The sequence below is a fragment of the Phyllostomus hastatus genome, unplaced genomic scaffold (genome assembly GCF_019186645.2).
Source record: "Phyllostomus hastatus isolate PE091 unplaced genomic scaffold, TTU_PhHast_1.1 phas_contig_283, whole genome shotgun sequence".
Classification (NCBI taxonomy): Eukaryota; Metazoa; Chordata; class Mammalia; order Chiroptera; family Phyllostomidae; genus Phyllostomus; species Phyllostomus hastatus.
In genome coordinates this window covers 18,122,423-18,150,286 of record NW_025333833.1, presented here as the reverse complement: position 1 = coordinate 18,150,286, position 27,864 = coordinate 18,122,423, and the positions used below count along the sequence as shown (strand labels likewise).

The following is a 27,864-nucleotide window of genomic DNA, read 5'->3' as shown; positions in this document are numbered from 1 at the left end:
TACTAGCAAAACAGGTCAAACAGAGATCAATCCTGGACAAATCAGTGCTTGAGGGAACTTTAATGAAAGCAAGAAAAAAATGTGAGACAAGAACAATGCAGAAGGGTTCTGTTCCAGGCAGTTTTAGACAAGTAGAGTGAAGTCATCAAGTCAGAGTTTTAAAGCAGGCATTATTTCAGGCACCATTCCAACCCCTTCTCTTTACAGTAATGAATCTGAAGCCCAGAGGTTACATGACTTGGTTCAAAGTCACACATGGGAAGCAAAACTGTAACTAGAATGGTGGTGTCCAACACCCCCAGGCCAATTCTCCCTCTACTAAATTATACTACCATGGAGATGTTTAAAAAAAAAGAAAGGGAAAGTATGAAAGGTGATTTTTCCATAAATTAAATCAACTTGAAGAGCCAGACATATTTGGAGAATCAAAAACTACTCACATTGTTAGAAAGAAAAGAGGCTTTAAAAGCTGGTTAAATCTGAATAATAAAAAATATCCATATGTACACTATTGTAAAAAAGGGAAGGAAGATGGTATTCATGGCTACTGAGCCGGCAGGGCAGGGGGCAGTTGCATGCTGGTGGTAGGCTGCATGGGCTGCCAGCTCTCCTGGGTTTGCAGGATACGATACAGCTGCTTCAGCTGAGCAACGATGTTATCTTTGATGTCTGGAGTGGAGATCTGCAGGCGGACACTGCCACTGTCAAAGGATCGTGTGAAGTCACCAGAAAACATCTCGTAGATCATCCGAGCCACCACCGGAATAACCTGTTCAGGACACAGAGCACACAGGTATCTGCTGAGGGAAAGTTATTTTGAAACAGCAGGAGGGAGCCAAGATTGAGGGACGGACAAGTGAGGCCCCGTGGCAGTCCCCCTACTCTGGATATGGGATATGCCTTCATCTCTCTGAACCATCCTACCAAGGTTCACTCTAAAAGTTGATTCAAATGAAGGTAAAGAACGTAGATGCAGCATCCCACCACATACCTAAGCAAATAACTGCTCACTTAGCAAGACTTTTACTCAAATTGTATCCATTGCCTGTCTTGTTGCACAGATCCTGGGGCCAAACCCATGTGATCTTGCTTCTACTTCCTAGAATAAGGTCAAGTTCTTAAAAGTAATTCAAAGGTTTTTGTAAAAGAGCTGGAAAGGGTCATATCCTGTTAAGTTTCAGGAAGACTCTAGTGTCAGTGAGAGAATGAAAGATAAAGTCTCCACTAAATCCATCACCGTGTTGAGGACCCTGTATTCCACTACATGGACCTCCCGTACAGTGTAAAAGCTGGACTCCTGCAACTCCATCTGATGGGATTAAAATCCACACAGGCTGATGGGTCCTTGCCCAGGGCTTTACCCTGGACTTGCTCCAGAAAAAGCTTTGCTTAAAAAGGTAAAGAGTTGTTGGCACATCCTTATCTCCTCACCTGGACCAAGATGAGTTTCCTTTCCAGGGGTTTCCCATCTGGCCATTCTTCCCCAAAGCACAGGTAGATCTCAAATGGCGGCTGCTTCTCTATCTGTCCTTTCTGATGGGCAATGAGCTCTGCAGAGGGTGGAAGAGCAAGTTTGGTGCACTGGTCATTCTATGTCCACTCAGTAAATAGCATCTTTTTCTTTTTAAGATTTTATTTATTTATTTTAGAGAGGAGAAGGGAGGGAGAGAAACATCCATGTGTGGTTGCCTCTCACACACCCCCTCACCAGGGACCTGGCCCGAAATGCAGGCATGTGCCCTGACTGGAAATCGAACCACTGATCTTTTGGTTCACAGGCTGGTGCTCAATCCACTGAGCCATACCAGCCAGGGCAAAATACCACCTTTGATAGTATCTTAATATAGTAGCCACTAGCTACAATATGTGGCTATTAAATTTAAGTTAATTAAAATTAAATAATTTCTGTCCTTTCTCCCTTCCTTCCCTTCTCTCTAAAAAAATTAATAAATGAAATCTTTTTAAAAAGAAAAATTAAATAGTTTCTTAGTCACGTTAGTCACATGTACATACTAGTAGCCACATGTGGCTACTGGCTACCCTACTGGACAACACAAATATAGAACATTTTCATTATTTCAGAGGACACCACTGAGTTAGACTTGGGATTCAAACCGTATTGTAAAATTCACAACTCAGTGTTCTCCTTAAATCTGTCTGCTTGGATTCACCACTCAGATATTTTCTTTTTTTTTCTTTTTTTTTAAGATTTTATTTATTTATTTTTAGGGAGGGAAGGGAGGGAGGGAGAGAGAGAGAGAGGGAGAGAGGGAGAGAGAGAGAGAGAAACATCAATGTGCGGTTGCTGGGGGTTATGACCTGCAACCCAGGAATGTACCCTGGCTGGGAATCGAACCTGGGACACTTTGGTTCCCAGCCCGCGCTCAATCCACTGAGCTACGCCAGCCAGGGCTAGATATTTTCAAAGGAGAAGAGTATATGTTTTGCTGATTATAATGAAAGGGTCTCCTTCCAAAGTTAGGGATAAGCTGGTAGCATTTGGGGCATAATGACAAGGCTGTTTCCTCTCCTGCCACAGAAGGGACCAAAACCAACCAAAAAATAGCTACTAAGTACGTGACATTGGAGCAGAACACCGTTCTTAGTTGCCCAGGTCACTTCATTTTTCAGAACCAAGGTTCTCTTCAACCTTGACCTGCTCCAGGAAAAAAAATGCTTGGCTAAAATCTTTGCAGAGCCAGGAAAGGGAGAAGGGATGAAGGAAGACATATTTTCAGGGACCAGTTCCCACCATCAACTTTTTGAAAAAAGACTCACCACTAAGGAATGTTTCCAAACAAAATAGTTTGACCTTCTTTTGTCTCTCAATCAGGTTGGGAGCAACAGGCGATGGGGCACATGGTCCAGACCAGTACACCTTGCACTGACACAGCCTGATGGCATAAATGGCATGACCGCTGACCTCCAGAATCAGTCCTCTGTCCATGACATCTAGAAGCTTGGAGGTGAACAGCTTCTGCTTCTCATTGGTGATATGCTCTGGACCTGGGAACTTGACCTGCTCCAGGCTGACAGGACCAAAGAGCTCCTCCTGGTCAGGCATAGGACCGAGGTCCCCATAGAAGAGCCGGCAGCCCTGGGGGTTGCTCACGGTCAACGTCTGCCCATACTCCTTCCCACGGTACTGAAACTTGATGTCCAAGTCAGTCACTGCAAGGTGAGAGAGGACAGTGAGAGCCCTGCTCTGCTGCTCTGCCTACTTATATCCCTGAGACTCATGCAAGTCCATCAAGATCAAGCCACCTCTCAACCAGCTTTCAGGAAGGCCATTGCCATGGTTATCCTGCCTGCAATAAAGGGAGACATCAACATAACCCAGGAATATGCACTCAAAAGGCTGTCTTGAAGCGAACTGTTCAAGGTCCATCTACACTGTCTCTGTTCAGTCACCACACCCTGAAGGCTAGAGTTTCTCCAAGCAAAGTTCTGAGTCCTGCTCTCCCCATTTCATACTGAGCCTCTGCATCAGTAGGCATAGGAAGGAGCTAAAAACTAAGGAATCTGGCTTGTGTCATATTTTAGACTCATTGTTTAAAGAAGCCAGAGAGATAAGAAGAAATACCAAGTCACCTTTCTGTTTTAACAATATATCAAAAAAAGGACACAGTTCACAGCAAACTAAATTTTCACTCAGCAAGTCTCCCTTTGGTCTTAAGAAAGCCACTAGCTTCTTAGACAAAATTCTAGTACTCACATCCCCTGCCCCACCATATGTAGATTAAAAGGGATTTGGAGCATTAACAATGCCATTATTATTATTATTATTATTATTATTACTACTACTACTACTACTATTATTATTACTATTCCTCACCTGAGGATATGTTTTTATTGATTTTTTTAAAGAGAGAGAGAGAAATATCAATAGGTTGACTCCCGTATGCACCTCGGCCAGGGATCAAACCCACAACCTAGGTATGTGCTCTGAACTGGGAATTGAACCTACAATCTTTTGGTGCATAGGATGATGCTCCAACCAGCTAACCACTCCACCAGGAGGACAAAGATTCTTCATTGAAATAAATTCATGCCCAAACCAGAAAGAGGTTTCCTCTGGGCACTAATGCCCCTGATCCAAAAACCTCCTTGATCATATCTATGGCCATTACCTTCCTATCCCACAACTGGCCTTCTCCCCAAATTCTCTAGCCACACTCATAAACCCAGGTCTTCTACCCAGCTAAGAGGTGAGTAGCCTGGGGCTATAACCAATCAGAGCATCCCCACGGGCAATTTATAAGCTAATGCATCTTGACTTCTTCCCTGGTGGCTCATCATCAGTTGGCCAGAAACCAGATACAGAAAGTACCTAAGGAAAAGATAGCTCTTCTATACAAGGCAAAGATATGAATGTAGAAGACAGGGCAGGAAGGAATAATAATAGGAGCAGAAGACCTATCAAGAAAGACCAGGGCTCACTTACTTGGAAGAGAGCTGATCCATAGCTCTGGAGAGCTATAGAAGGGCTGTATAGGTGCCTGGGGTACTTCCATCTCCAGAGGTTCGGTTTTCGGCCACACTGCTTCGGGACTGCAGTTGCCCACACTACAGTTGCTAACACTACAGTTGCCCACACTGGCTGGTGCCATGGGAGAGCCTAGAACAAAACGATGTGGGTGAGCAGGCAGGGGCACCATACATGCACATCACCTGGTCTGAGACTCTAAAATCTGACAAAGTCAACAGACAAGAGTCAAACACTGGACCATGACTCGAGATGGCAGCCCATCACTGATTCCCACAACTAATACAATAAGCAACACAGTTCCCCTGCTGCTGGAGAACTTAATCATATTAGTTCTCGCATAAACTCATACTTATGGAAACCTTGTTTGCTGCAGATTCACAGAGGGGTAAGTTTTCTCTGGGGTGAACTGAGTATGGGCATGTACGAGAGGCCACCTGTCGTAGAATTTGAACCCTGCAAGTAAATGGAACCTGGTTGTCTTACATAAAATGAACTCAACTGAATTAGCTGATTAGCTTTGATTAGTATTACTTTACAAAAAGTTCCATTAAAAACAAATACTTTTATATGTATAAAACATCTGGAAGGATACTCAAGGACTAGAAAGATCTGTCTCCTCCAGGGAAAGAAGGTTCAGAGACAGAATGGAAGGAAAGCCTTTCCACTGATTATCTTTATGTATCATTACAACTTTTAAATTTTGTAAAAATATTATTTATTCAAAAGTATCCAATTAAAGCTATTATTAAAAGAGAATAAAAAACCCATCTTATTCCCCAGCTATTGGCGAAGTTGTCTCCAAAGTCTGCAGGTGACTCCTCCTAGCCTCACCTCTTAGGCATCTATTCTTCAACAATTCTTCTTCCTCTGCCCCAATAGCTCTGAAATCACAGAGGTTAATGTTTCTTCGACCCTTTGTGTACAAGCCTGGTTAAACCTATGCACTCATTTTACTTTTTCTTTTTCATATATGTCCCACCTCTTCCTAAAAAGGATCCCGGGCAGCCCACAAGCATCTCGTTGACTCAAAGCAGCCAGATGGGACTAGACGGGCAGTGAAAAGCTGCTCAACTGCATGCACGTCGAGGGGCATCTCAGTGGACGGTTCCAGGGAGGATGCCACAGAGGAGCGGTCCGCCTTGTGGGCAAGCACCCTCAGAGCATGCAGTGGGAGATTCCGTGCCTGCTGTTACCCAGTCACATTCCAACCTCTCAACTCCTGTTTTCTGGGAAGCTGAATCTGAATTCAGAAAGTCCACAAAAGCAAAGTCCCTTGCAGGTAAATTCTGTCATCAGAGTCTAGCACAGAGAGCTGTAGAAACCCAAGCTCCCATCACATAGCCTTAGCAGAGCAGACTCTGTGAAGGAAGTGACACGGAACTTATACTGAGGGAAAGGGCGGAAGAGTTTGCCTACAATTCATGAAAATGCCATCTGCAACTTGGTCTCAAGGAAATCAACAACATTTATATGTTTATGTACTTGTATGTGGGGCTGGGAATTAATAAAATGTTTAACAAGGCCAGCAGAGTTCTCTTACCTATGGCCCCTACTTGCTAACAGACCAGCAGCCTGGCCACGGAGCCTGGTCACTGCTCCCAGTGTAGTGGTGGCTGAGGGGCCAGCAGTAGCAAGGTCAAAGCCCTCCTCACCCCTCTGTACCACCCATCCCCCCTACTCACCATTGATGTTCAGGAAGGGAAAGGTGTCCTGGATGGGAACATGGTGCTGTGACTGATCCAGCTCATCTTCTTCATCATCGTCATCCACATCATTATCCTTCTCATCCCAAGGAGCAGAGCCAGTAGATCCTACCAAGAAACAGACACACAAGCCCACAAGTTGCGCTATTATCCCTGCAGCTGACCTACTGCACAAGCTAGGGACAGATGGCACAGCGGGTCCTCGAGTGCAGTGTGTACCCTTGGTGCCCCAACCAAAAGGAGTGGGAGCTGAGGGTGGGTTAATCTCTAGTTCCAACTCTTTCCACAGAGCCCTGATGGAAGCTCTCTTCTCCTCCCCTATTCAGGAACTACAAACCCTGCTCCTTTCTCCAGAAATCTCTTAGTTTGTACTCTAACCATCTTTCCACATATTAGCATCATTTTCAAGGACTTAAGGACAACTTTTCTCCTTTGTAAGCTTAACGTGAGGACAAACCCTTCCATCATGGCATGGCCGCACTCCATTTACTGGAGGACAAATCAAATTTGTCTGGCTCTTAGCCAGTTCTTGTTAAGGACTGGGTAAATAGAAGGATCAGGTGGTATTCTCTTAGTAAAAGTATCCTAAAATTAAATAATCACTCACCACAACATTTATAAAGAGAACTTAAGAGCTTTAATATGTTATGTGGATTGATTTTTACATCAGGCTTTAAAGTAGGCAGGAAGGATGAGCACCCACATTTTACAGTTGAAGAAACTGAGGTTCACTAGTTCAAATGGCTGGAGTCAATGTCCCACAAGTAGTGAAGTGATAAACCAAGTTTAGAACTCAAACCTTTTAAGCTCTAATTCCTCCTTCTTCTAAATTACCTGGCCTCTCCTCTTAGTGTTGAGTCCCAAGAGAAGTTATTTTTCAGTAGGAATCTATATTCCCTCTAACTTTCTCATCATCCTCTTTAAGCAATCAGGCTACTATCTGTTCCCCTAAGTGGGCAAGAAGATTTTGCTGAGTTTACATCTTCTGTTCTTTGGGTCCTTCCCAGAAAAGGTTTTCTTAAGCCAGGCAATTTTCAAGTTGACTATCTCTTTAAGAGTCCAGCCTAGAACTTGGCATACTGTCCACCTTCACCCCAGCAGCTAGGGCCTCACCTGGGTTAATGATGGAGCCCTGGGGCTGGGGGATGTCACACACTTGATATATCTTCACCGGGTTCATGGGCACCTCCTTGGTGCCATCATACATCAGGTTGAATTCCCTGCTCTTGTTGAGAGCACAGCGGAGCTGGGCCTTCCATTTAGCTGGGTCAGGGTCATCCACCCCTTCTTGGTACTTCCCTGTCTCCACAGCCCAGGCCTGAGGAACAGGAAACAGCGGTGAGTACCTGCTGATGTCCAGAAACTCTGCAAAGTGCACTCACCCTCTCACACACACACACACCTTTGCCTGACTGCCCCATCATCCGACCCCAGTTTACTGAGACTGCAGTGAAAAATATCATGCTCAGGACCAGGCAAGGCAGGGCCTAAGGGATATTAAGCCATATGCAAACATAGTCTTTGGAAAGGAGGAGCCTTATCTCGAGTGTTAGTACTAGCACCATCTGGCTATAATGAAGGGTTGGAAATAAAGAAAACTCTGGAAAAAATATTCACCAAAATGCTAATGGTAACTTCAAATAACAGGATTTCCAGTAATTTTTTTTTGAGGGGGAGAGGGGTTTCTTATTTTTGACATGAATTACTTATCTAATAATAAGGCAAAGAAAATAGCATGCAATATGAAGAATTTATCTGTGCTGTTCCCTCCCCCTTCAGTCTTTAATTCAATGCATAAATAATTGTAGAAAGCAAGTGCCTTCAGGAGTAATAGGAGGACAAGAAGCACAATGGGGGGTCAGCTTGACTCAGCCTAAGGCTGAAGGCCCGCACCCTCTGCCTTTTCCTATTTCCTCAAACTCCCACCTCACTGGAAACACTCTGTTGGAAACACCAGTGGCTGGTGGCATGGGCCAAAACCACTTTGGCTCCTCCTCCCTGGTTCCTCCTTCAGGTCTTTACATATCTGCTGGCAGGACGGCCACACTCTCCTCCTGCTAACATATTCTCAGATCTCTATGCTTTCTCCAGGAGGGTGACGTGTTCTGATGCAGAAAGGGGGATGTCGTCAGCAGGGTACTCAAGGTCAGGAAGCTCAACTTGTTGGAGCTACCAGGGCATACACTTCCCTTGCCCAGTCCCAACTCCCCACCTCTGCTCCTGACCAAAGACTTCTTCCTCAAGCTGAAATGCAATTTTTCTGCCCCATCCTTTGAGATCTCTGGTTGGCCTCAGTCACTCCCTGCAGAGCCTTGTAATCATGCAGAAGTTTCTTCCAATACCCAATGCAAATTCTTCTCCAATTCAGGCTCACTTCTTACCATCTTCTCCAGACATGGGGGCTCCTCCATTTGTTATAAAGTATAAAGTGAAGAGATTTCACAGAGTCATGCCACCCCAGGTGGCTTAGCAGGCACCATTCCATCCAACCTCTACTGGAGATCTCAACTTCACTGGTCCCTAGTGCCTGAGAAGCACATCTCCAGTTGTGCCTCATGCTACCTGGCCTCACCACGTGTCCCCTGTTTATCTGATCCTCTGTGTCCACTCCCACTCTGGCCCCACCCAACTGGCTTGGGCCGTGTTGACTTTGGCTTAGGTCTGCAAATTTCTGTGGCTCCCTAAATCCCTGTGCCTCCATGGAAAGCAGCCAGACTAACTCAGATCCACAGCCCCAGTCTTCCCACCCACAGCAGAGCACTCCCCCAGGCCCACGCAGATGACATGGAGGACCCATGCTGGTGCAGCGAAGGTAGCACTCACCACATGGCCATCATGGTGAGTTATTCTATAAACATCACTTGTTCAAGCCCATTCTGAGTCATGTTTCTGAGATTCTGGTCACCATACAGGTCCCTATTTCACTTCCTAAAATGGAAATGATCCCTCCCTGGCTGGTGTGGCTCACTGGATTGAGCACCAGCCTGCAAACTGAAAGGTTGCTGGTTAAATTCCCAGTCAGGGCACATGCCTGGGTTGCAGGCCAGGTCCCCAGTTGGGGGCGTGCAAGAGCCAACTTATCAATGTTTCTCAGACATTGATGTTTTTCTCCCTTTCTTCCCCTCTGTCTAAAAAGAAATAAAATCTTTTTTTAAAATGGAAATGACCCCTCCATTTTTATGATAATTTATAAGGCCCCTCCCATATATTCTTTCATTCAATTTTCACAACAGTCCTGTGAGGTGAGCAAGACTGGGTTCATCCCAACTTTACTGGAGGGGAAGCTAAAGCCCAAAGAGACCACGTATGCGACTGATGGTAGCAGGGTCTGAGGCCAGGTCTTCCGATTTCTAGTCAGAAGGTAAGGTCTGAGAATGGGAGAACAGGGAGGCCTGGGTTCAAATCACGGCTCCACCACTTATTGGCTTTGTGATTTTGGTAAGTTACTTCACCCTTCAGAGACTCAGCCTCTGCATCTACAACATGTCCCTTACAGAGTTGTTGAGAATTAAATGAGATAATGGACACAGGGTATGGACCAGGCACCCACTTTATAACTAGTACCCCTGCCCCACAATCCTGTCAAAGGTCCATCAGAGCTTTGGATCTGTGAAAGCAACCTCACTCTTCTCCTAACTTCTGAGGCTCTCCCTTAGCATTCTGCAAACAGATATACAGATGGAAATAAGGCAAAGCAGCCCTGGCTCATGTGGCTCAGTGGATTGAGCACCGGCCTGTAAACCAAAGGGTCACTGGTTCAATTCCTGGCCAGGGCACATGCCTGGTTGTGGGCCAGATCCCTAGTGGGGGTAGTGCAAGAGGCAACCACACACTGATGTTTCTCTCCCTCTCTTTCTCCCTCTCTGTCTAGAAATAAGTAAATAAAATCTTTAAAAATAGGAAAGGAAGAAGACAAAGCAGCTTCCCACAGCCACCTTTTTCTCAAGTCCTAAGCACACAGATGGCTCTCCTGAGTGGGGCTTCCAGGAACCAGCCTCTTCCCCCATAGCCAGCCACCAGCAGACACTTCAACAGCAAACCCAGCTTCAGACCAAGGCCACAACTGGCCAGCTGAGCAGGGCAGGCCCATCCCCCTCTCCCTGCCAACTCAAACAGTTGGTGCTGGTCTACAGATGTTTGCCTATTTCTTTTATACCATTGTTTAATTTTTAAATTAAGTGCTCACTTACTTTCTAAGTAATCTCAGCCCAATCTTGTCTCTGCCTCTTGTCTCTATACCTGACATAACTGAGTTGGGTCAGAGCCACCTGCAGGATGGCTGTCCTTGGAGATGTGAGCCCTCCTTTCCTGATCCAACCTCAGCAAGAACCTGAAGCATCAATCTTAAGAGGCCCATGCTGGAGACTGGATTTCACTCGTGACATGAAGCTCATAGTCAGAAAAAAAAAGGATGAAATCACTTCTTGGTGTCTTGGAGGTGCAGTAACAAAAGCTATTCATGAGATGGGAGCCTGACCAGCACAGAGAAGTGGGCCCAGAGTTGGGGTCCAGGCCAACCTGCACTCCCAAGTGACCGACCACGTCACACCCCTTCCCACAACCAGCTTCCCGCCTAGGTCTTCTAAGTCCAGCTCTGGTTGCACTTCAGTTCTGGAAAATGCCAGGTGATTAAATCTTATTTTCAGTTAAGTTAAATTACCCTCATAGCAGAGCTATTTTTTTTTTGCTTTCATGTATTTTTATTTATTTCTTTAATTTGTTAATTATTTTTAAATTATAGTTGATGTATAATATATTAATTTCAGGAGTACAACATAGTGATTAGACATTTATACAATTTAGGAAGGGACCACCTTGATAAATCTAGTACCCATCTGACGATTTACATAATTATTACAATATTATAGACTATATCCCCTTTGCTGCTTTGTATTTTTTTAATTTGTATAATAAAAATAAAATTAAATCCCCTTTAATTTTTTATTTTTTACTGAATATTTTAGAGAGAGAAGACAAGAGAATGAAAAAACACATCAATTTGCTGTTCCACTTATTTATGCACTCATTGGCTGATTGTTATATGTGCCCTCGGAGGGGACTGAACCCACAATCTTGGCATATTGGGGCAACACTCTAACTGAGCTATCTGGCGATGGGAAGTCACCATTAATTTTTAAGCAGAGGTCTGGATGGGGCACAATATTTTAATAGCAAAAGAAACACTTGCAGAGGGCCCTCTGCACCCTTCCCACAGACTGTGCCGGGAGCCCGCTAACACTGAGTAGCTCTGCCCCACCCACAGAGCCCTCCCCGGGCTCACACGCCTTCCTTCACAGCCAGAGCCCGGGGTGAAGGGAGAGGAACGGTCGATTGCTGGCACTTGGGAGCTTTCGGAACAACTCACAGGAGTTTGGCCAACTGTACCTGGGACCCTTTGGAATGTGAGAGGAGTACCTTCGACCAGTGGGAAAGAACAGATGACCTCAACCGTTACAGACGTGCCCCAACAAGAGAAAGTACTACGCCTGCGGTGTTTGAGCACCCGCACCACAAACACTGCTGCATCAGCATTTTGGATTTAGGGAAATGTCAAAAGAGAAAACAAAATGGGACATAAAAGCAAAATGGTCTGAGAGAACCAGAAAACCTTTCAAGTCACATGGTAAGGTCCTTTACCTTAAAAATGGTATTTTCCTCCTCTTGCTGGGGGCTATGCCGGGTGGCATGTTTCCAGGGAATCTGGAAGCGTTTGGAGTCCCTGTGTAGCCAGATGAGCCCGGGGTACAGGCCACTATCCACCTGGGCCACCAGCCAGGGCTTCAGCCGAACTCTGCGGGGGTGGAGGGCCATGATCTGCGTGGGGGAGGGGGAAGAAATGGGGAGAACAGGAGAATTAGGCCAGTCACTGGGAGCTTTTCCCAGCCACCGTTCCTTCATGATAGAGCTACAGTTTCATTAGATTACAGCAAAGAAACTAAATATGGGAATAAACTGTGCCAGGTGGGGAAGAAAAGAAAAGAGGTTAAAAGGTTCTTTTGATTCTTATTCCAAAGCCATTTATACTTCATGCTCTAGCCAAATCAGACTTATCATGTAAGTAGATCACATTTCTTCTATTTAAACCCTGAAACAGAAAAATGAAAAGATGATGTCATCCCTGCTGGAACACAGTCCTTCCTGAAATACCAAGGGCTTTGGAAGAGAAGGAAAGTTGCTCTTTTCAATCTCATCTCTCAGGAAAGGGGGGAAAAAGAGCTGTGGAAACAATAAGGGTATGGGCAAGAATCTGAAGCACTCTCTCTTTTTTTGACAAGACAACTAAAGACAAATGGGAATATTTCAGTAAAAAATGACAACATCGTGGTGAGAGAGTGGACTGGGCAGGAAACGGGGAACCCAGCTCCAATGGCCTCACTTACAGAGGTGAGCAGGCAGTGTGTCCGTAGGGATGTGAAGAGCTGGGCCTGGGGTCAGCTGTCCTTTCTCTGGGCCACCCAAGGATTCTGCACCAAGAAAAAGGGTTCGTACCCGGTTATCCACAGAACAATCCAGTGTGTGGGAGAAGACTGGGGGACGCTGGAGACAAAGGCTCCGAGAATCCTGCCCTGCAACCGAGTCTGGTAAGGCTCAGAAGCCCTAGCGTAATCAAAGACCACTGTTCCTAACCCTACAGTACTACAGACAGTCGGTGCACTGCTAGGACAGACTGCTTACCCGGATTTGTTTATTTGCCCACAGAGGCTGAAGCGAACTGATTGGCTGCAGAGCCAGGCTGGGTAAAGTCTGCAGTTGATTCTCATAAAAATACCCAAGCAGAGCAGATAACACTAGGGCGTCCTCACCCACAGCGGGAAACAAAGGCTTGCCCGGATTGTGTGCCCCAAGGAAAAGCCAGTCACTGGAGAACTGTTTGCCTGCGATGTTGCATTAAACTTTTTGTTTGGTGTTCTTATTTTACTTTGTTTTCACTTAAGGTGAGAAAGAAACATCTGAAACATAGCATTCATTCAACAAACAGTTGGTCATCAGCACTATGCTAGTCACCAAACACTCAAGCTCAGTGTTTTCGTCAGACCCCTGCCTGGAGAAATCCACAGTGGAACTAACTGCTCGAGTCCCACAAAGACTTGCGGAGGAAAGGAACTTAAGTCACCTTCACACTCAGAAAGGTCCCCAACAGGATCAGGGTTCAGAAACCAAATCAGCTGAGTCAATGGAAGGCTCCCACTCAGAGGAGCCTAGTTGCAGGGGTGGCCCCTAACACCACTTCTCTCCCCAGCCAGACTCCCATCCAGTGGGGAAAACCCAGACCCACCCCTGGCACTTTAAAAGCAGGGCTGGAACTGCTCTCACCTGAGCCTTCTGACCCAGTTACCAACTCCTGCAACTGAAACCTTCCCCCTGGGAGCACAGCTCAGTGGGCAGGTCCGGTTGGCTGGCGTGCTGTGTTCAAGCGCCCCCCACCCCCCGGTCTTGGCCCTGGTTTAGGTTGTTTTGCAGGGAAGCAAGACAAGCCATCAAAACACAGGGAACATTTACCTTATAAGGAGGAGGAAACACACTCTCCCAAAGGCAAGTTCTACTTTCTCCTCCCCAGTCCTAGTCTACTGCAAGGGGGATGGGGCAAGGGAAGGATGAAAAGAACAGAAAAACGGGCAGCGAATCAGTCAACCCAGCAAGGGGCTTTTGAGAATTTATATTGCAACACATCTAAGTCCTGTGTCTGGGCCTGTCTGACACGTGAAATCCACCCCTTGATGGATGGATCATGGACTTTGAAGAAAATTGCTCATTCTGGTTGATCCACAGCCCATGAAGAATAAAATTAAGGCACCCAGGCCAACACAAGGAACTGCACATAGCGATGGGGAAGGAGAAGCAGCCACCCATAGAGTCCGAAGATTAAGATCTGGAGCCCTGGTTTCTCAGCGTTCTCCCAAGATGGCAGTAGCCAGGAGCAGCCCCGCCCCAGCCTGCCCTCCTCCACGCCGCACCTCCATCCGCACCTCCATCGCTGCTAACCTCTCCACCTTCTTAAGTCAGCTGAGATCTCCCCACCCCACCTGCCACCCAGTAACTAAGACTCTAGAAACAGTCAGAGAGGGAAAAATTGGAAGCAACCAAATAACAGAGGAGAGTGACTAATTACACGTTCACAGGCTGCAATATTAAGCAACCATTAACAACAGGGCATCTGAGGAATTTTTATTGAATTTGGGGGGAAAGGGGGCAAATGCAGCATATAATACCAACTGTATAGTAGTATCCCCTTTTTGTAACATACAACGCACGTGGGTACGTATACACCTACACACAGAATTTTCAAAAGGGAAAGAGTACACCAATGCAAGAAGATATTCTCAATGAAAACCTGGTGATAAGATTATGAGTGAATTTTATACTTGCCTATATAATTTTATATATAATTTACATCTTCCTGCCATGACATGTTTCAATTGTTTTTTTCAAAAAAAAATAAACTACAAGTAGTATTTTTTTTAACCACGGGAAGCTTAGACATTTCTTGGCCACTGGAAGGTACAAAAGGTAATGGCCTTTAGCTAATGAGACCATGTTGACAATGACCCTTTATATCTTAGGCTTTACAGTTTTTACATGAGTGCTTGCTTAACATGTCTGATTTCACCCTCCTGATCTGGAAATGGTATCATTCTCATGCCCATTTATAGCTGGGTTAACTGAGACACAAAAAAGTTAAGTACTTTATCTGGGGCCTGGATCCAACACTCCTGAGTCAGAGTGTGCTGTACCAAATCCTACCACTGCACCCTGCCATCCAAGTCCCTCCCTTCTCCCACACTGAGAGTAAACCAAAAACAGCAACAAAGATGCCAGCAGCCTGAAGAGCCAATGAAGTGGTTAGGAGAAGACTGCATGGCACCCACCTTCGAACACACCTAAATCAGAGCTTTCTTTCAAAACGTTCTCACCACCCAAACCCGAATGCCTACAGAAGAACAACCCTGGTCTGGTTGAACTTGGCCCTGGTATCTCTAACTGCCATCACAGTGAAATTCAAGGCCTGTATCACCAACATGTATTTAACCAGCTGAAGACAAAGATGCTAGCCCACCCACTCCCCTCACACGGGGCACTGAGCAGGCACACTTTCAACCTCCCCAAGGCACTAACTGTCCTCTCTCACACCCCCATTCCAGAGGGCAAGTGCTCTATGAACACACCACAGACACCTCTGCAGCCCCTGCCCAGACAGTTTCCAGGGACACAGCTCCCCCAGAGCTGAGATTTGGCTGTCAGTGGTTTTCCACAGAATAAAACACACCCCTATTTCCTGCAGACAGGCCTCAGTGGTGGTCTGCATTTTTTCCCTTCCTCCTGGACGGAATTAAAATGCCAACCTCCAGGTTCCCAGTCTTTCCTGCCTTACTTTAGCCCTGCTCAGGAGTAAATTCTCCGTCGGTGGCCACAGTTCCCGTGCCCTTCCTTCTCTGCTGGAGGGAAGTTGGGGTTTGAGAGCAATGTGCAGGGTACTGGGTGCTGCTGTCACGCATCCCTCGTGTATACATTCAACCTTACTCGATGCTCCTGGTGACGGCCCAGCCCTCACCAATGCACTGGAGCGTCTTCCTCCTCTCCCTTCCCTGGCTTCCACTTTTGACATCCACCAACAGCAGGGTTGGGGCAGCGATGACTTCTTTGCCACCGAGCAGAATCCCTGTAAAGTGTGGCACCCCGGGCCTCCCTTCCAGTAAGCCTGGGAGATTTTCCACATTTCTCCACACCTGCCCTGCAGCCCCTAAGGGGGAAAAGGGCCTCACCCCCGAGCAACCACGCCCGGCACCACCCTCCCTACACCTAGCTGGTCTACCTGGAAACCCACTGGTGTCTACCAGGGCGGTGGGCCTGACTGTGCTAAACAAATTCGGGAGAGAAAACAAACTGGATAAATTGGTTTCCCCACCCCCAACTTCCCAACCTTCCCCCCCTTCCCAGCACCTAGGGCCTGCGGACCCCGGAATTCCTTCCTTGGGTACACAGAGGCCGGCGGCAGAGCTAGCCGGTAAGACCGGAGGGGTGGAGACGTCTTAGCTCCATCCGACGGTGAGTGGGTAGGAGCCGGTGAGTGGGTAGGAGCCGAGAGCGGGTTGGGCGGGGAGGGAAAGGCAGTCAACAGAAGGTAGGGTCGGGAGGGCCCAGCGCTCTGGGGCTGGGACAGCCCAAAAGCCATCTGGACAGGGCGACAGGCAGCCAGCCCCAGAGGGCACAACCCTCAAAAAAAAAAAAAGATATACAGAAGCAAGTTTCCCTGATCCCACAAACGCTGAAGCGGACCTTTTTCCACCAGCGGGCGTGTCCCTCCTCCCTCAGACTAGCCTCCAGAAGTTGGTGTCCCCACCTTTCCTCAATCCGGCTACCAGAAGCGGGCGTCCCTCCGAACCATGGGCCCAGTTAAGATCGCCAGTCGCCACTGTGCTCCTCGACGGGTCGGGCAAGTAATGCCTGGCTCTACGGAGGTAAGGACGGCGGGCTCCGCTCGCAGTCCCGCACCAGCCCTTACCTGCTCCGCCTAGGTGCGCCCAGCTCACGTCAGCGCTTCTCCCTGGACGCCGCAGTCCCTTCACCACCTGGCCACGCCTCCCAGGTGTAGCCACGCCCTCCTGAGCTCAGGATTGGCGGGGTGCGAGAAATATGAACCTGCTGTTCTGGAGCGGCCCAGCCCCGCCCAGCCCCGGCCCCGGCCCCTGCCCCTGCCCCACAACGCTGCCCTGCTTCTTAGCCAGGCTGAGAAATTTTCCATATTCAAGTTCACACCTTATGCTGAGGGTCTGGTGGTCTAGCGAACAGGAAGCGACTGGGAGGTCACATCTAAGTCTAGAGGGTGACACGCCTCCTTCATGCCCCTTAATTACCCTGCGGTATGGAGACTGTTAAACACAGATAAGTGTTTAAAGATTCTGGGTTGGCCCGACTACCCACGGGCCTGTGGATGCAGGATAGGGGAAGGTATTCTTGGTCCCTCCTGGGGGAAAAGAAGCCCGGTGGCTTTCAGAGCAGGGATTCTGCCTTTACCTCTTACCTGTGTGACCCTGGCTAAGGTACTTAGTTTCTTGGTTTCAGTTTCTCCTGTTAGTGAGAATAATACTCCCTGCCTTTTCTAGTAACGCTCTCCTAGAGATGAAAAACATGGCCTCTGGAGATTCGCACCCCAGTTGCTATCTCATTTCAAAGTGTTGGGATTCAAACCCCAACTCCATTGGTTACTACAGACTGGGGAAGATTTCTGAGCTATCTGGACCTCAGTTTCTTATCTGAGGTTGGACAAGGTAAATAATAGCCCCCCCCCTTGAAGGGTATTGTGGGGAATCAAAATGTTACTTAATATAAAGTGCTCAGAACAATATTTGGCACTTATCAAGTGCTATGTAAATACTTGCAATTTTTTATCAGTGCATGAAGATAAAAGTCCTATATAAACAGCACCTGACAGAACAAGATGGGATCTCCTGTTATTACCTGAAATTCAAGGCCTGTATATGCCCGAACAGGTATCCATGACATTTAGCTCACCTTTCCCTCTGCAGTGAACCCCCGTCGGTATGGAGTACATGCTTACAGTCCTGGCCAGGTTGCTCCATTGGTTGGAGTGCTGTCCCACACACCAAAATGTTGCAGGTTCAAACCCCAGTTGGGGCACCTACAGATGGCAATCGATCGATGTTTTTCTCTCACATCGATGTTTCTCTCTTTCCCTTACTCTCTGTCTCTAAAATAATTAATAAAAAACATATCCTCAGGTGAAGATTTAAAAAGTTACATTTACAGTACTTACAGTAAGCTGTATACCACTGTATGAGGCCCTGAAAGCACTGCGCTGTCCCAGGTAGGAAGGGGCATAAGCAGAGTACTCAGGTTTGGGAGTTTAAAGCAATGAGTGAGAGACTGCGAAGGAGCAGTGTCATGGGTTCACTGTATCACCCCTAAAGTCATATGTTGTGTGTTGAAGTGCTATCACCTGCAGTATCTCAGAATGTGACCTTACTAAGGGTCACATTCTTTATTGAAATTGAAATTGAGAGAGACAGGAAAGGAGAGAGAGAGAAATATCAATTTGTTGTTCCACTTATTTATGCAGTCATTGTTTGATTCTTGTATGTGCCCTGACTGAGGATCAAACCTACAACTTTGGTGTGTCAGGATGATGGTCTAGCTAAATGAGCTATCCCACCAGGGCATGGAGATAGAGTCTTCACAGAGGTAATCAAATTAAAATGAGGTCATTAAGATGGGCCCTAACCAATATATGACTGTTGCTTATAAAAACAGGACCTGGGACATAAAGACAGACACAGAGGGAAGATGATGAGAAGAGGGCATCTACAAGCCAAGAGAAGGCCTGGAACAGATCTCTCCCTCAAAACCCTCAGAAGGAACCAACCTTACAGACACTTTGACTTTGCACTTCCATCCTCCAGGACTGCGAGACAATAAATTTCTCTTCTTTAAGCCACCCAGTCTATGGTACTTTTTTTTGATAGCCCTGACAAACTACAATACAGGTAGATTGGAGAGCTCCAGATTCGTAATAATGTGGACTTGATTCCCAGTCCCAGTTAAGCCTGGGGACATAGCTTTCCAAGGCCTGGAAAGACAGAAATCCCCAAGCCTGACTCAGTCAGCCTCTGTCCCAGCTCCTGCCTGTGGCCACCCTCCCTTCATGCACGGGAAGGGCTATCTCATCAGCACAGCCAGATCTTGACTACTGAGGAGCTCAGTGGACAAGCAGCATCTTCCATATAGCCCAAGGCTGGGCTCCAAAAACCAGACAAACAGTCTGCTGCAGGTGGAAGGGATTGGAGGAAGACGACCAGGAGGGTCTCATTTAGGGGAGCTAAAAGCCAAAGGCATACGAGCATAAGCCCACACATAGGCATTCACGTTTGCACTGGCTGAAATTGCCATAACTAAGGTGATTTATTAAGGATTTTCTTTAGAAGACAAATATTTCAGAGGCAGAAAATTCAAGCTGGGAGGGCCCTTAACATCCTCTAGTCTGGAGGGTGAAACTGGCTTAGCTATATTTGTTTGACCCACACAGTATTAGCACCAGGAGACTTCACATATAACAACCGAATTCTCAGCACCCTGGGCCAGCGGTTCCACCTGACAACAGCCACCCATGTAGAGGGGTCTACCATTGCCTTTAGCACAACCCCACCCTATTGGACTCCATTATTTACTTTAATTGCCTGCATTAGTTTGCAACCTCTAGTCCAAATTCCCCCTTTTTATAGGTGAGAAAACTGAGGTCCAGGGAGGTCAAATGATTTGCTCAAGGTCACACAGCAAATTAGCCACAAAGCCAAGACTAGAACCCAAACCTAGGGCTGTTTCCACTTGGACCTGGCTCACCACCCCAGTGAGAGTTTATTCTTGTTAGATCTGCACTGGTTGTTCATTTCTAAAAATCACTATGTATCTAGGCACTTTTGATACTACGGTGAACAAAACTAAGTCCCAACACTCGGGCTACTGCTGAAGAACCAACGGAAGGGGATGAAGCAGGAGGAATTAAAGTAGAGTTCAGGAGGAACTTCTTGACTCTTCGAATGGTGAAATCTGGCTTGATGCACACCTCAGCTGCTTGGTCTAGGGAATAAAAACATATTGTGAAGCCCTTCGAGGCTCTGGAGGAATCAGTTCTACGTCCCTAAAGAGGTCCTCAGGATTCAGGCATCCCCTGTGTGGCTCAGGCCTGCGATGTTCCCATTGTGTGCTCTCCATCCCTGCTCAGGTAGGGCGATGCTGACTCACCACTGAGTCCGAGTTTCAGGCAGTAGGATGTACGTTTCAGCACTGGGTCTCTGATTCACAATGACAGGGAATGGGGATTCCCCACTCCAGCTCCCAGTCAGCTCTGACTTGGTGAGGAGGGGTCTCTTTCACCACTCAGAGGCTTTAGCCTCTACAATATCAAGCGTGGGACAATAAAGTCATGTGACCCCAAACCCACTCTCCTTAGCAGAGCAGAGGGCATGGCAACTAGGGAGACTCTCAGTGGCTCCATGCAGTAGAGAGCTTAGGGCCCCTGGAGTGAGTGATAGCACATGCTCTCTGAGACTGAGCTGCAGGCTGGTGGGGCTGCTGGTGCAATACAATCCAATTCTGTGCCCTCAGAGGCGCTCAGACCCCAAACAGCCCTCTGGAAAGCATTTGGAGTCCATCAGGTCTACCCCAGTCCTCTCTCCATCTTGGTTTCCCTCTGGTTCCATTCAAGTGTTTTAAGGTACTGAGGTACAGATGAGCCTACACATTGCCTGAACTACAGCTTAATTTTTTTAAAAGATTTTATTTATTTATTTATTTTTAGAGAGAGAGGAAGGGGGGGAGAAAGAGAGGGAGAGAAACATCAAAGTGTGGTATTGCCACTCGAATGTACCTGGCCAGCAACCCAGGCATGTGCCCCGACTGGGAACTGAACTGGCGACCCTTTGGTTTGCAGACCCACGCTCAATCCACTGAGCTACACCAGCCAGGGCTAAGTTTTAATGTGTATCAGTTGTTGCCCCTTCCTCTGTCCCCTTACCCTCCATTGACTCTATCCCTGACTGCTATACAAATCCTAGAACTGTCGCTATTTCTGCAACAGAAGCTGCACCAGAAATAAATTCATAAATGAATCTCACTTTCTAGCCCAGTCAATGAAACAGACTGCTGTGGGAATGTAGGAGGATTCTCATTAAGTTTTCAGACTCTTTTTATCCTTGAACCAAGTTGGGCACTGGTAAGTGTTCTCAAAAAAGCAGCTTTCTTCATTCCAAACTTGGGTCTATGTGGGAGGAGGAAGAGGAAATACAAGGCCGGGTAAATCACTTGGAAATAAGCTACCCACCGACCCCCGCTCCTGGGGACCCTTCATCTATTCCTTATTTCCTTCAGTGCCATACTAGGGATCCAATTCCATCTCCCCTGGAGAAGGAAGCTTCCATTGGCCCTGCAGACAAAAGAGCCCAATAAGAAACCACAACTGTCATGAATATGAGGGTTCACAGTCCTGATTTCAAATACACTGCCCTGTTGGGACAGATCAGGGTCCTGATTCTGACTTCATGGTCAACACCAAACAACCTACTGAGTGATTACATGCTGCTGTGGGGTGGGGTTGAGGATACAAAAGCTCTCTGAAGCTGGCCAACTGCTGTGCAGACTTCAGAGATCGCCACTGCTGTTATCTGCTCTTTGTCTCCTCCTATAAACGATTCTCTCCAGGTCTCAGTCACATCCTGGGGGACAGCAAGGCACAGGCCAGCCAGGGCCTCGTGTGAACCAGGAGGTCCTGGCACAGGGCTAGCCTCAGGGTAAGCTCTGCGAGCACTGGACAGTGTGTTGGCTTCAGAAAAATGAGTTATCTGGGTATATAGAATGGGAGGGGGGCAGTGAGATAAGAAACTGGACTGGTTGATCAAGCATGTTTTACCCCCTCTCCCTCTCCAGACCATTCCAGTCTATGACAATGAAGGAATTTTTAAAAAGATATTGACCCACAAGTTTAAGATAGGACGAAAAGCATGGGAAGGGAGTTAAGAAGGAATGAGAGAGTTCACCAGAAACATTAGGAGAAGAAATATTATTTCAACAAAAATAGGGAGTGGAGAGGGCTGGTGGCTTGGTTACAAAGCTGTCAGTACTATTTGATTTTTAAAGCAGATATGCATAATATTTGAGAAAATATTATCATTACTGTGGTTTTTTAAAAGAAAGAACAAAGAGCTCTCAGGAGTCAGGAGACCTGGGTGTCAGGCCTTTCTCTGGCACTGGGTCACACTTGTCCCTGTTGTCATCTGAGCCTGAGCCCTTCGTCTTGAAGGAGCTGAAGGAGCAATCACCTTCTAACCGTCGCGAGTCCTAGCTCCAGGATTCAGTTCAAGTGGCGGCGCTGCTGTCCTCACGAAAACAGCCTGTGCTTGGGAATTTGTCTCCAATATCCTTCTCTCAGTTCTTAGCTGTATGAGCTAGCTGGGCCTCAGTTCACTCGTCTCACAGTCGAGGGTCCTGCCTATTTCACAAGGTTGACAAGAGAATTCAGTGAAATAAACAAAACAGTACTAGGTCCCAGCAACAGTTATTTTTCTTTGCTGCTGCACCCTCCCATGTTCAGGCAAGGATCTGACACAGTTCTGGGCCCCAGCATTTACTTCATAAAAACCTGAAGAATTAAGAAATGAGTTGCTAAATATTTACTCTTAGGGCAGGCAGGATATGAAGTTCCTTTACGCACATAATTTCATTTCATGTTTATATGTTGTCCCCATTTATTGGGAAAGCTGAGACTTTTTACCAATTGTCACCAATTGCAATGTCCCTGGGCCCAATCATAAGATAAGAACTATGGATGGCCCTTCCGTCTCAAGTGGATCATTTGCATCTTTGAAGGTCTCCAGGTCATGTGACCCTCTGGGCATTTCCTCAGGGGAAGTCTTCACAAAGGGGAAGGGGTAGGGGGCAAGGGAAATCTTTAAGATTACCCTTAAAGGTCAATGTCAGTTTCCTGGATAGAAAAATAAAAGACATTTCAGGCAAAGGTTCAGAGGTACCACAGGAAACTGTTATTTGTGGGAGTGTATCATTTGCAGGGATGAGTCAGGCAGGAAACAGATCTGGAAACAGGTCTGGAAGACCTTGGGTGTCCTGTTAAAGAGCCAGACTTTCTCCTCTGTACAATGAGAGAGCATCAAAAGGTTTCATGTAAAACAAACAAATGAAAATAAATACTGCTTAAGATTGAGCAAGGTAAAAGTGCTTAGGGATGCCTTGGCTGGTGTGGCTCGGTGCCAGTGGATTGAGTGCCAGTCTGAGAACCAAAAGGTCGCTGGTTCGATTCCCAGTCAGTGCACATGCCTGGATTGTGGGCCAGGACCCCAGTTGGGGGGGCGCACGAGAGGCAACCATGCATTGATGTTTCTCTTTTTCTCCCTCCCTTTCCTTCTCTCTAAAAATAAATTAATTTTTTTTTTAAAGAGCGCCTAAAGATGCTGACTGGCTACCTGGAGAGTATGCCTGCTTTTAAAGGAGGCAGCCACTAAGCCCTGGCTGATGGTTGCCACAAAGAGACACAGGCCCAGCTTTGCTGCTGGGAAATCTAGATTTCTACTTAAAATCTTCCAACTTTTTATATGTATGCAACAACGTTTTTTTTTTTTTAATTTGAATTGCATGTGTTATATACAATATCCCACAGGAGCTGCCTTTGGGGGCTTCTGTCCTGTAGTATAAATGAGCTCTAGGAGGACTGGGACTTTGTCTTGTTTCCACTGTGTTCTCAGGGCTTGCAGCACCCAGGGCCTGGCACACAGTGGGTGTTCAGCACATACTGACTAAATTCATACAGGGTCCAGCAGAAGTAAGGCCTGCTTGAGTGTGGTTGGGAGGGTAATAATATGGGTGTAATCATTTGTAGTTTTAATTTGAACATTTCACCTAACAGGTCATATAATGAGCTTGAGTATGATATTGTTATTTACAGAATTACATGCTTATTATTTTGTAATTCGAAAAAGTGGGCTTTATTTGTGCCAGACCTTGTATCTATGGGTCAGTTATTAGTATGTGGATTTTACACTTGAGCAAACAGCTCGTGGAGGATAATAGGTCACTAGGGAAGTGGCCATGCCCAGGTTCAAATCTCTGAACTTTGAAATAGACTAAATGACTGGCAAGAAAAACCGACTAAGATTAGAAATAGCTCTGCATTAGACACTTACACCAGCCCACTAGCCCCAAGCTGCCCCCACCTGTTACCAATGTCCTGTGTGAGATTCCACCTGTTTTTAACCCCCCTGGGAAACTTCTGATCCCACTCTCTGGGACTCTTACTTTATTCAGACCTGGGAATCAGAGACTGAGGCAGCCCACACACCACCTGTCCCTCCCCAGCACAGCGACATCTGCCTAACGTTAGCTGCTTGCAGTAGCCTTTCAGATCCAAAGAAGGACCCTCCAGGCCCTCACTGGTTAGGCGCCTGGCTGACTAAACCCCCTGGGGCAGCCAGGGAGCTTCAAAGCTCTTTCTGTTCATTATTTACAAAACATTATTAGCAGAGCTTGGGCAAGGCTGCTGCAGAAATAGAAATGGAAGAAGGTGGGAAAATAGTAGAGCCAGTCATATTTTCTGGCTCTATGATGAAGGGGGACTTGGGGAAATAGAACCCCAGAGATGAGGCTTTTAAAATGAGAGTCAAGATTTCTACTAAGATCCACTTAGTTGACATCAAGTCAGTCCTTCCTTCCTTTCTGCCTCACTTCCCCCTTTCCTCTAATCAGACAGTAGATTAGTTATTCAGTCAATAAACATTTACTGACCAGAGTGTAAAATATTTCCATAACTGGCAGGTAAATTTGAATGATACCCATGAACTGAGTGTGTCACATTTTATTCATATATTCATACACTTTTAGTTTAATTAAGAAAGGATAAAAAGGGCTCTGGCTAGCATGGCTCAGTGAGTAGGGCATCATCCTGCAAACTGAAAGGTGGCAGGTTCGATTCCCATTCAGGGCTCATGCCTGGGTTGCGGTTCAGTCCTCAGTCAGGGCGTGTGCAGCAACTGACCGATGTTTCTCTCTCACCCTGACATTACTCTCCCCCTCCTTCTCCCTCCCTTCCCTTCTTTCTGGGACCATTTTTTTTAAGGGGAAAAAAGAATAAGAAGGGAAGGAAACACTACTAGCATGTTTTACTAATACTACCATTCACAGGAAAGGTGTTGTTATTCCCCAATACAATTCTAAGAGTCATTTACCACTACGGGCTTTTCTGGGATCTTTTCAGAATCTTGCAGTAGAAGGAAGAGCTGGGGCCCAGTGCCCCAACCCCCTGCACAGCATTGCCAGCCAGTCAGCCAGGTTCATCTTTCATACACTTCCATTTTCCTTGAAGGGATTTATTTTCAAGCACATTGAGGGATTTTTTAAAAATTAATTTTCAAAAGAGCCTTGTCCGAGGTCACTCAGCTGGTAGATGGTGAGCAGGAAGCTGACCGCGCCCACTCTGTCTCATTCGTGCCCATGCCATTAGGTCATGGAGGAGAACTCAAGCTTTGAACTTTTAATCTTGCCCACAGGCCTGAAGTAATATCCCAGGATGTGTGTGCCCATCTGTCTGTCCTGGGGCTGTGAAGAAGGCAACACGCTCTGTCCTTGACCCTGGCTGACAGAGCCCAGGGGCTGGATCTGGGGTTTCAGGGGCCTGGGAAACCCTGTGAGTCAATGTCTGGAGGCCCCGCGAGTTTCGCTCTGGTTCAAAGCAGGCATCCCCGCCGCCCAGTTACTATTCTGTGCTGCGGCAAGTGCCAGCTTGTCTTCCCTTCCCGCCCAGCCCAGGAAACCAGCAGCATTTCTAGTTCAGGCCCAGACCCGTCCTGGCGGCCTGGATTCCACTGCCTAGGCAGGAAGCTCATCTCAGCCCAGTGACCATGTCTCTCTGCTGTTTGTCACAGAGGAATTTCTGTTCCAGCAGCTCAGGGCAAAGGGAGGAGGTGGCACCAGGGTGGTAGGGTGAATGTCATGGTGTAAAGAAGAAAAGATGGAAGGGGAAGGGAGGGAAACTCTAGACATTCCACGTCTGGGACTGCTTCATCGCCAAATCCAAGGCAATTAAAGGAGGTGAGAAGGATGGACACTCTGAGTTCCCGCCCCTCCAGAGCTGTAAGGAGGACTTTCGCTGATTCCCACAGGAGGGTGGGAAAGGGGCTGGGTCTGGGCAGGTCTGGAGAGCCAGCTTGTTCCCTGTGGCCCTGGGGAACACGCCCTGACTTGCTGACCTCTGAGGTAGGAAAGAGTCTGTCTATCAGGTAGAAAGTCCAGCCCCTGATAGCACATGAGCTGTGTATGTATGAGTATGCGTGTGTGCATGTGTGTGTGTGTGTGGCTCATGCATGTGTTTATTGTTTATCTGAAATTCAAATTTAACTGGATGTCCTGTATTCATCTGGCAACCCCAATATAGAGGGTCAGGGCTCAGGAGAACTATGCTGAGGCTGACATTCCCCCCACCCACTCACCACACTTCTCACCTCCCCCCCCACCCCCCCCACATCCCATATCAGGGAGATGAGGGCCAGTTTCTGGACACACATCCTCGCTTTGACCTGTTCCCCACCCTGAAGCCAGAGAAGTCCTTGGGCACTGGCCCTTCAGGCCCCCACCAGTCACTCCAGCCCACAGAGCTGGGGCCCCTCTTACTTCCAGCTTTGAAACTGCAGACTTTCCTGTCAACAGCTAATGCTCCATCCTGGAGCCCCTTTGAAGATGAAAAGCTCTCCTGAGGAGTTAAGTGTTCTGTTGTTGTAATTAGCATAATTAAAAGTGACTTTTCTCATAGCACGGTAAAAAACTGGGGGACTTCACTTCTTGCAAAAAAATGCCTATCTCACTCTTTCAAGAGATGGCCAACCTCTTCTAATCCAATACTGGGGCTTGACTAGAAGTCCCTCTCCCTGTTCCCATCCACCCTAGGACTTTTTTTTAACTTTTTCAGATGATTCTTCACCACAACAAGGAACTCAGCTATATCCCACCCTCTCCTGGGACATATCTGTGCCTACTTTCCTGCATCAAAAACACATGGTGAGCTCTGGCTCACGTAGCTCAGTGGATTGACTGCCAGCCTGTGAACCAAAGGGTTGTTGGTTCAGTACCCAGTCAGGGCACATGGCTGGGTTGTGGGCCAGGTCCCCAGTGGGGGGTGGGGGGTGAGAGGCAAACACACATTGATGTGTTTCTCCCCCTCTTTCTCCCTCCCTTCCCCTCTGTCTAAAATAAATAAATAAACTCGTTAAAAATGTATGGTGAATGGTAGAGCCTGGAGCTACAGTGTCTACCTTAGCTCTGGACCAGACAGAAGGGATGCCAGTTGCTGTCATCTCACCTCTCAACCCCAGTGCCCTGCCCGCTAAGAGCAAACTCTTCCTTGATTCCAAGAATCAGGTTGTTGTGCAGAGGCACCCTGTGGAGTAACACGTATTTGCCTCCGAATGTAGTTGGTCATACAGTAGTCACCAGGGCAGCTAACGGTCATGTCAAGAAGTCCCAAACAATCTGTTGTCTTAATGATTTCTAGGAGTGCATCCTCCTGCTTTTCCCAATATGGTTGCCTCTTTCACAGAAAGAACCACAGCATTTTATTTCCTAAAGACATAGGATAGAGGAAATACATTACTAATTGGATTATGCCATATTAAACTGTGATAGGCCAAAGAAGCATCTTTCCCTCTCTCTGGATTCCCCAGGTTCTTAGCAGGCAGGTCTCGGGGGGCCTGGCATGCCTATAGCATGATTCCTATCTGGCCTGTCAAGTGCTTGTCAAAACTGACAGAAATGCTCTATGTGGTTAACACCGGCGGTGCAAGGCCTCTATCCAAACTGGCCGTAAGTTCATACATTTTAGACTGCAGACTCTGATGATGGCAAATTAGCAAGAGGCTATAAAATTCCCCTGTCACCCAGAATCTGTCTTTAATACATTTATATTGGTCCTACCCTAAATCCTCTTAGGAAATCACAAGACAGGAGAGTCCTGGATCTCAGAAGAATATGTTCTCAGGGCCTGGTCTTTACAGTCTGCTCATCTCCCTACACACACAGGCACACGCCACACTCATCCGGGAGCAGAGAGCCGACTCCTCTCCATCCTTCCTGTTCCATTCGTTTTAATAGGAACTTGTGCTTAGACAG

General features: G+C 47.0%; 1 protein-coding gene across 4 annotated transcripts; it reads right to left on the bottom strand.

Annotated features, from left to right (window-relative positions):
• Positions 1 to 45: 45 nt before the first annotated feature.
• On the bottom strand, positions 46 to 16,771 carry IRF6 (interferon regulatory factor 6). Of its 4 annotated transcripts, none has more exons than XM_045838776.1 (9): positions 16,694 to 16,771; positions 12,573 to 12,656; positions 11,830 to 12,006; positions 7,306 to 7,510; positions 6,172 to 6,300; positions 4,445 to 4,618; positions 2,779 to 3,171; positions 1,432 to 1,550; positions 46 to 769 (listed from the first exon to the last, which is right to left on the bottom strand). In XM_045838776.1, exons 3-9 carry the CDS (start codon positions 12,001 to 12,003, stop codon positions 545 to 547), a joined length of 1,419 nt encoding a protein of 472 aa, XP_045694732.1. In that variant the 5' UTR covers positions 12,004 to 12,006; positions 12,573 to 12,656; positions 16,694 to 16,771; the 3' UTR covers positions 46 to 544. The 4 variants fall into 4 exon arrangements, with proteins under 4 accessions (XP_045694732.1, XP_045694731.1, XP_045694734.1 ...); XM_045838775.1 differs by lacking the exon at positions 16,694 to 16,771 and adding an exon at positions 16,532 to 16,687; XM_045838778.1 differs by lacking the exon at positions 12,573 to 12,656 and having other exon boundaries at positions 16,694 to 16,765.
• Between the last annotated feature and the right edge of the window lie 11,093 nt (positions 16,772 to 27,864).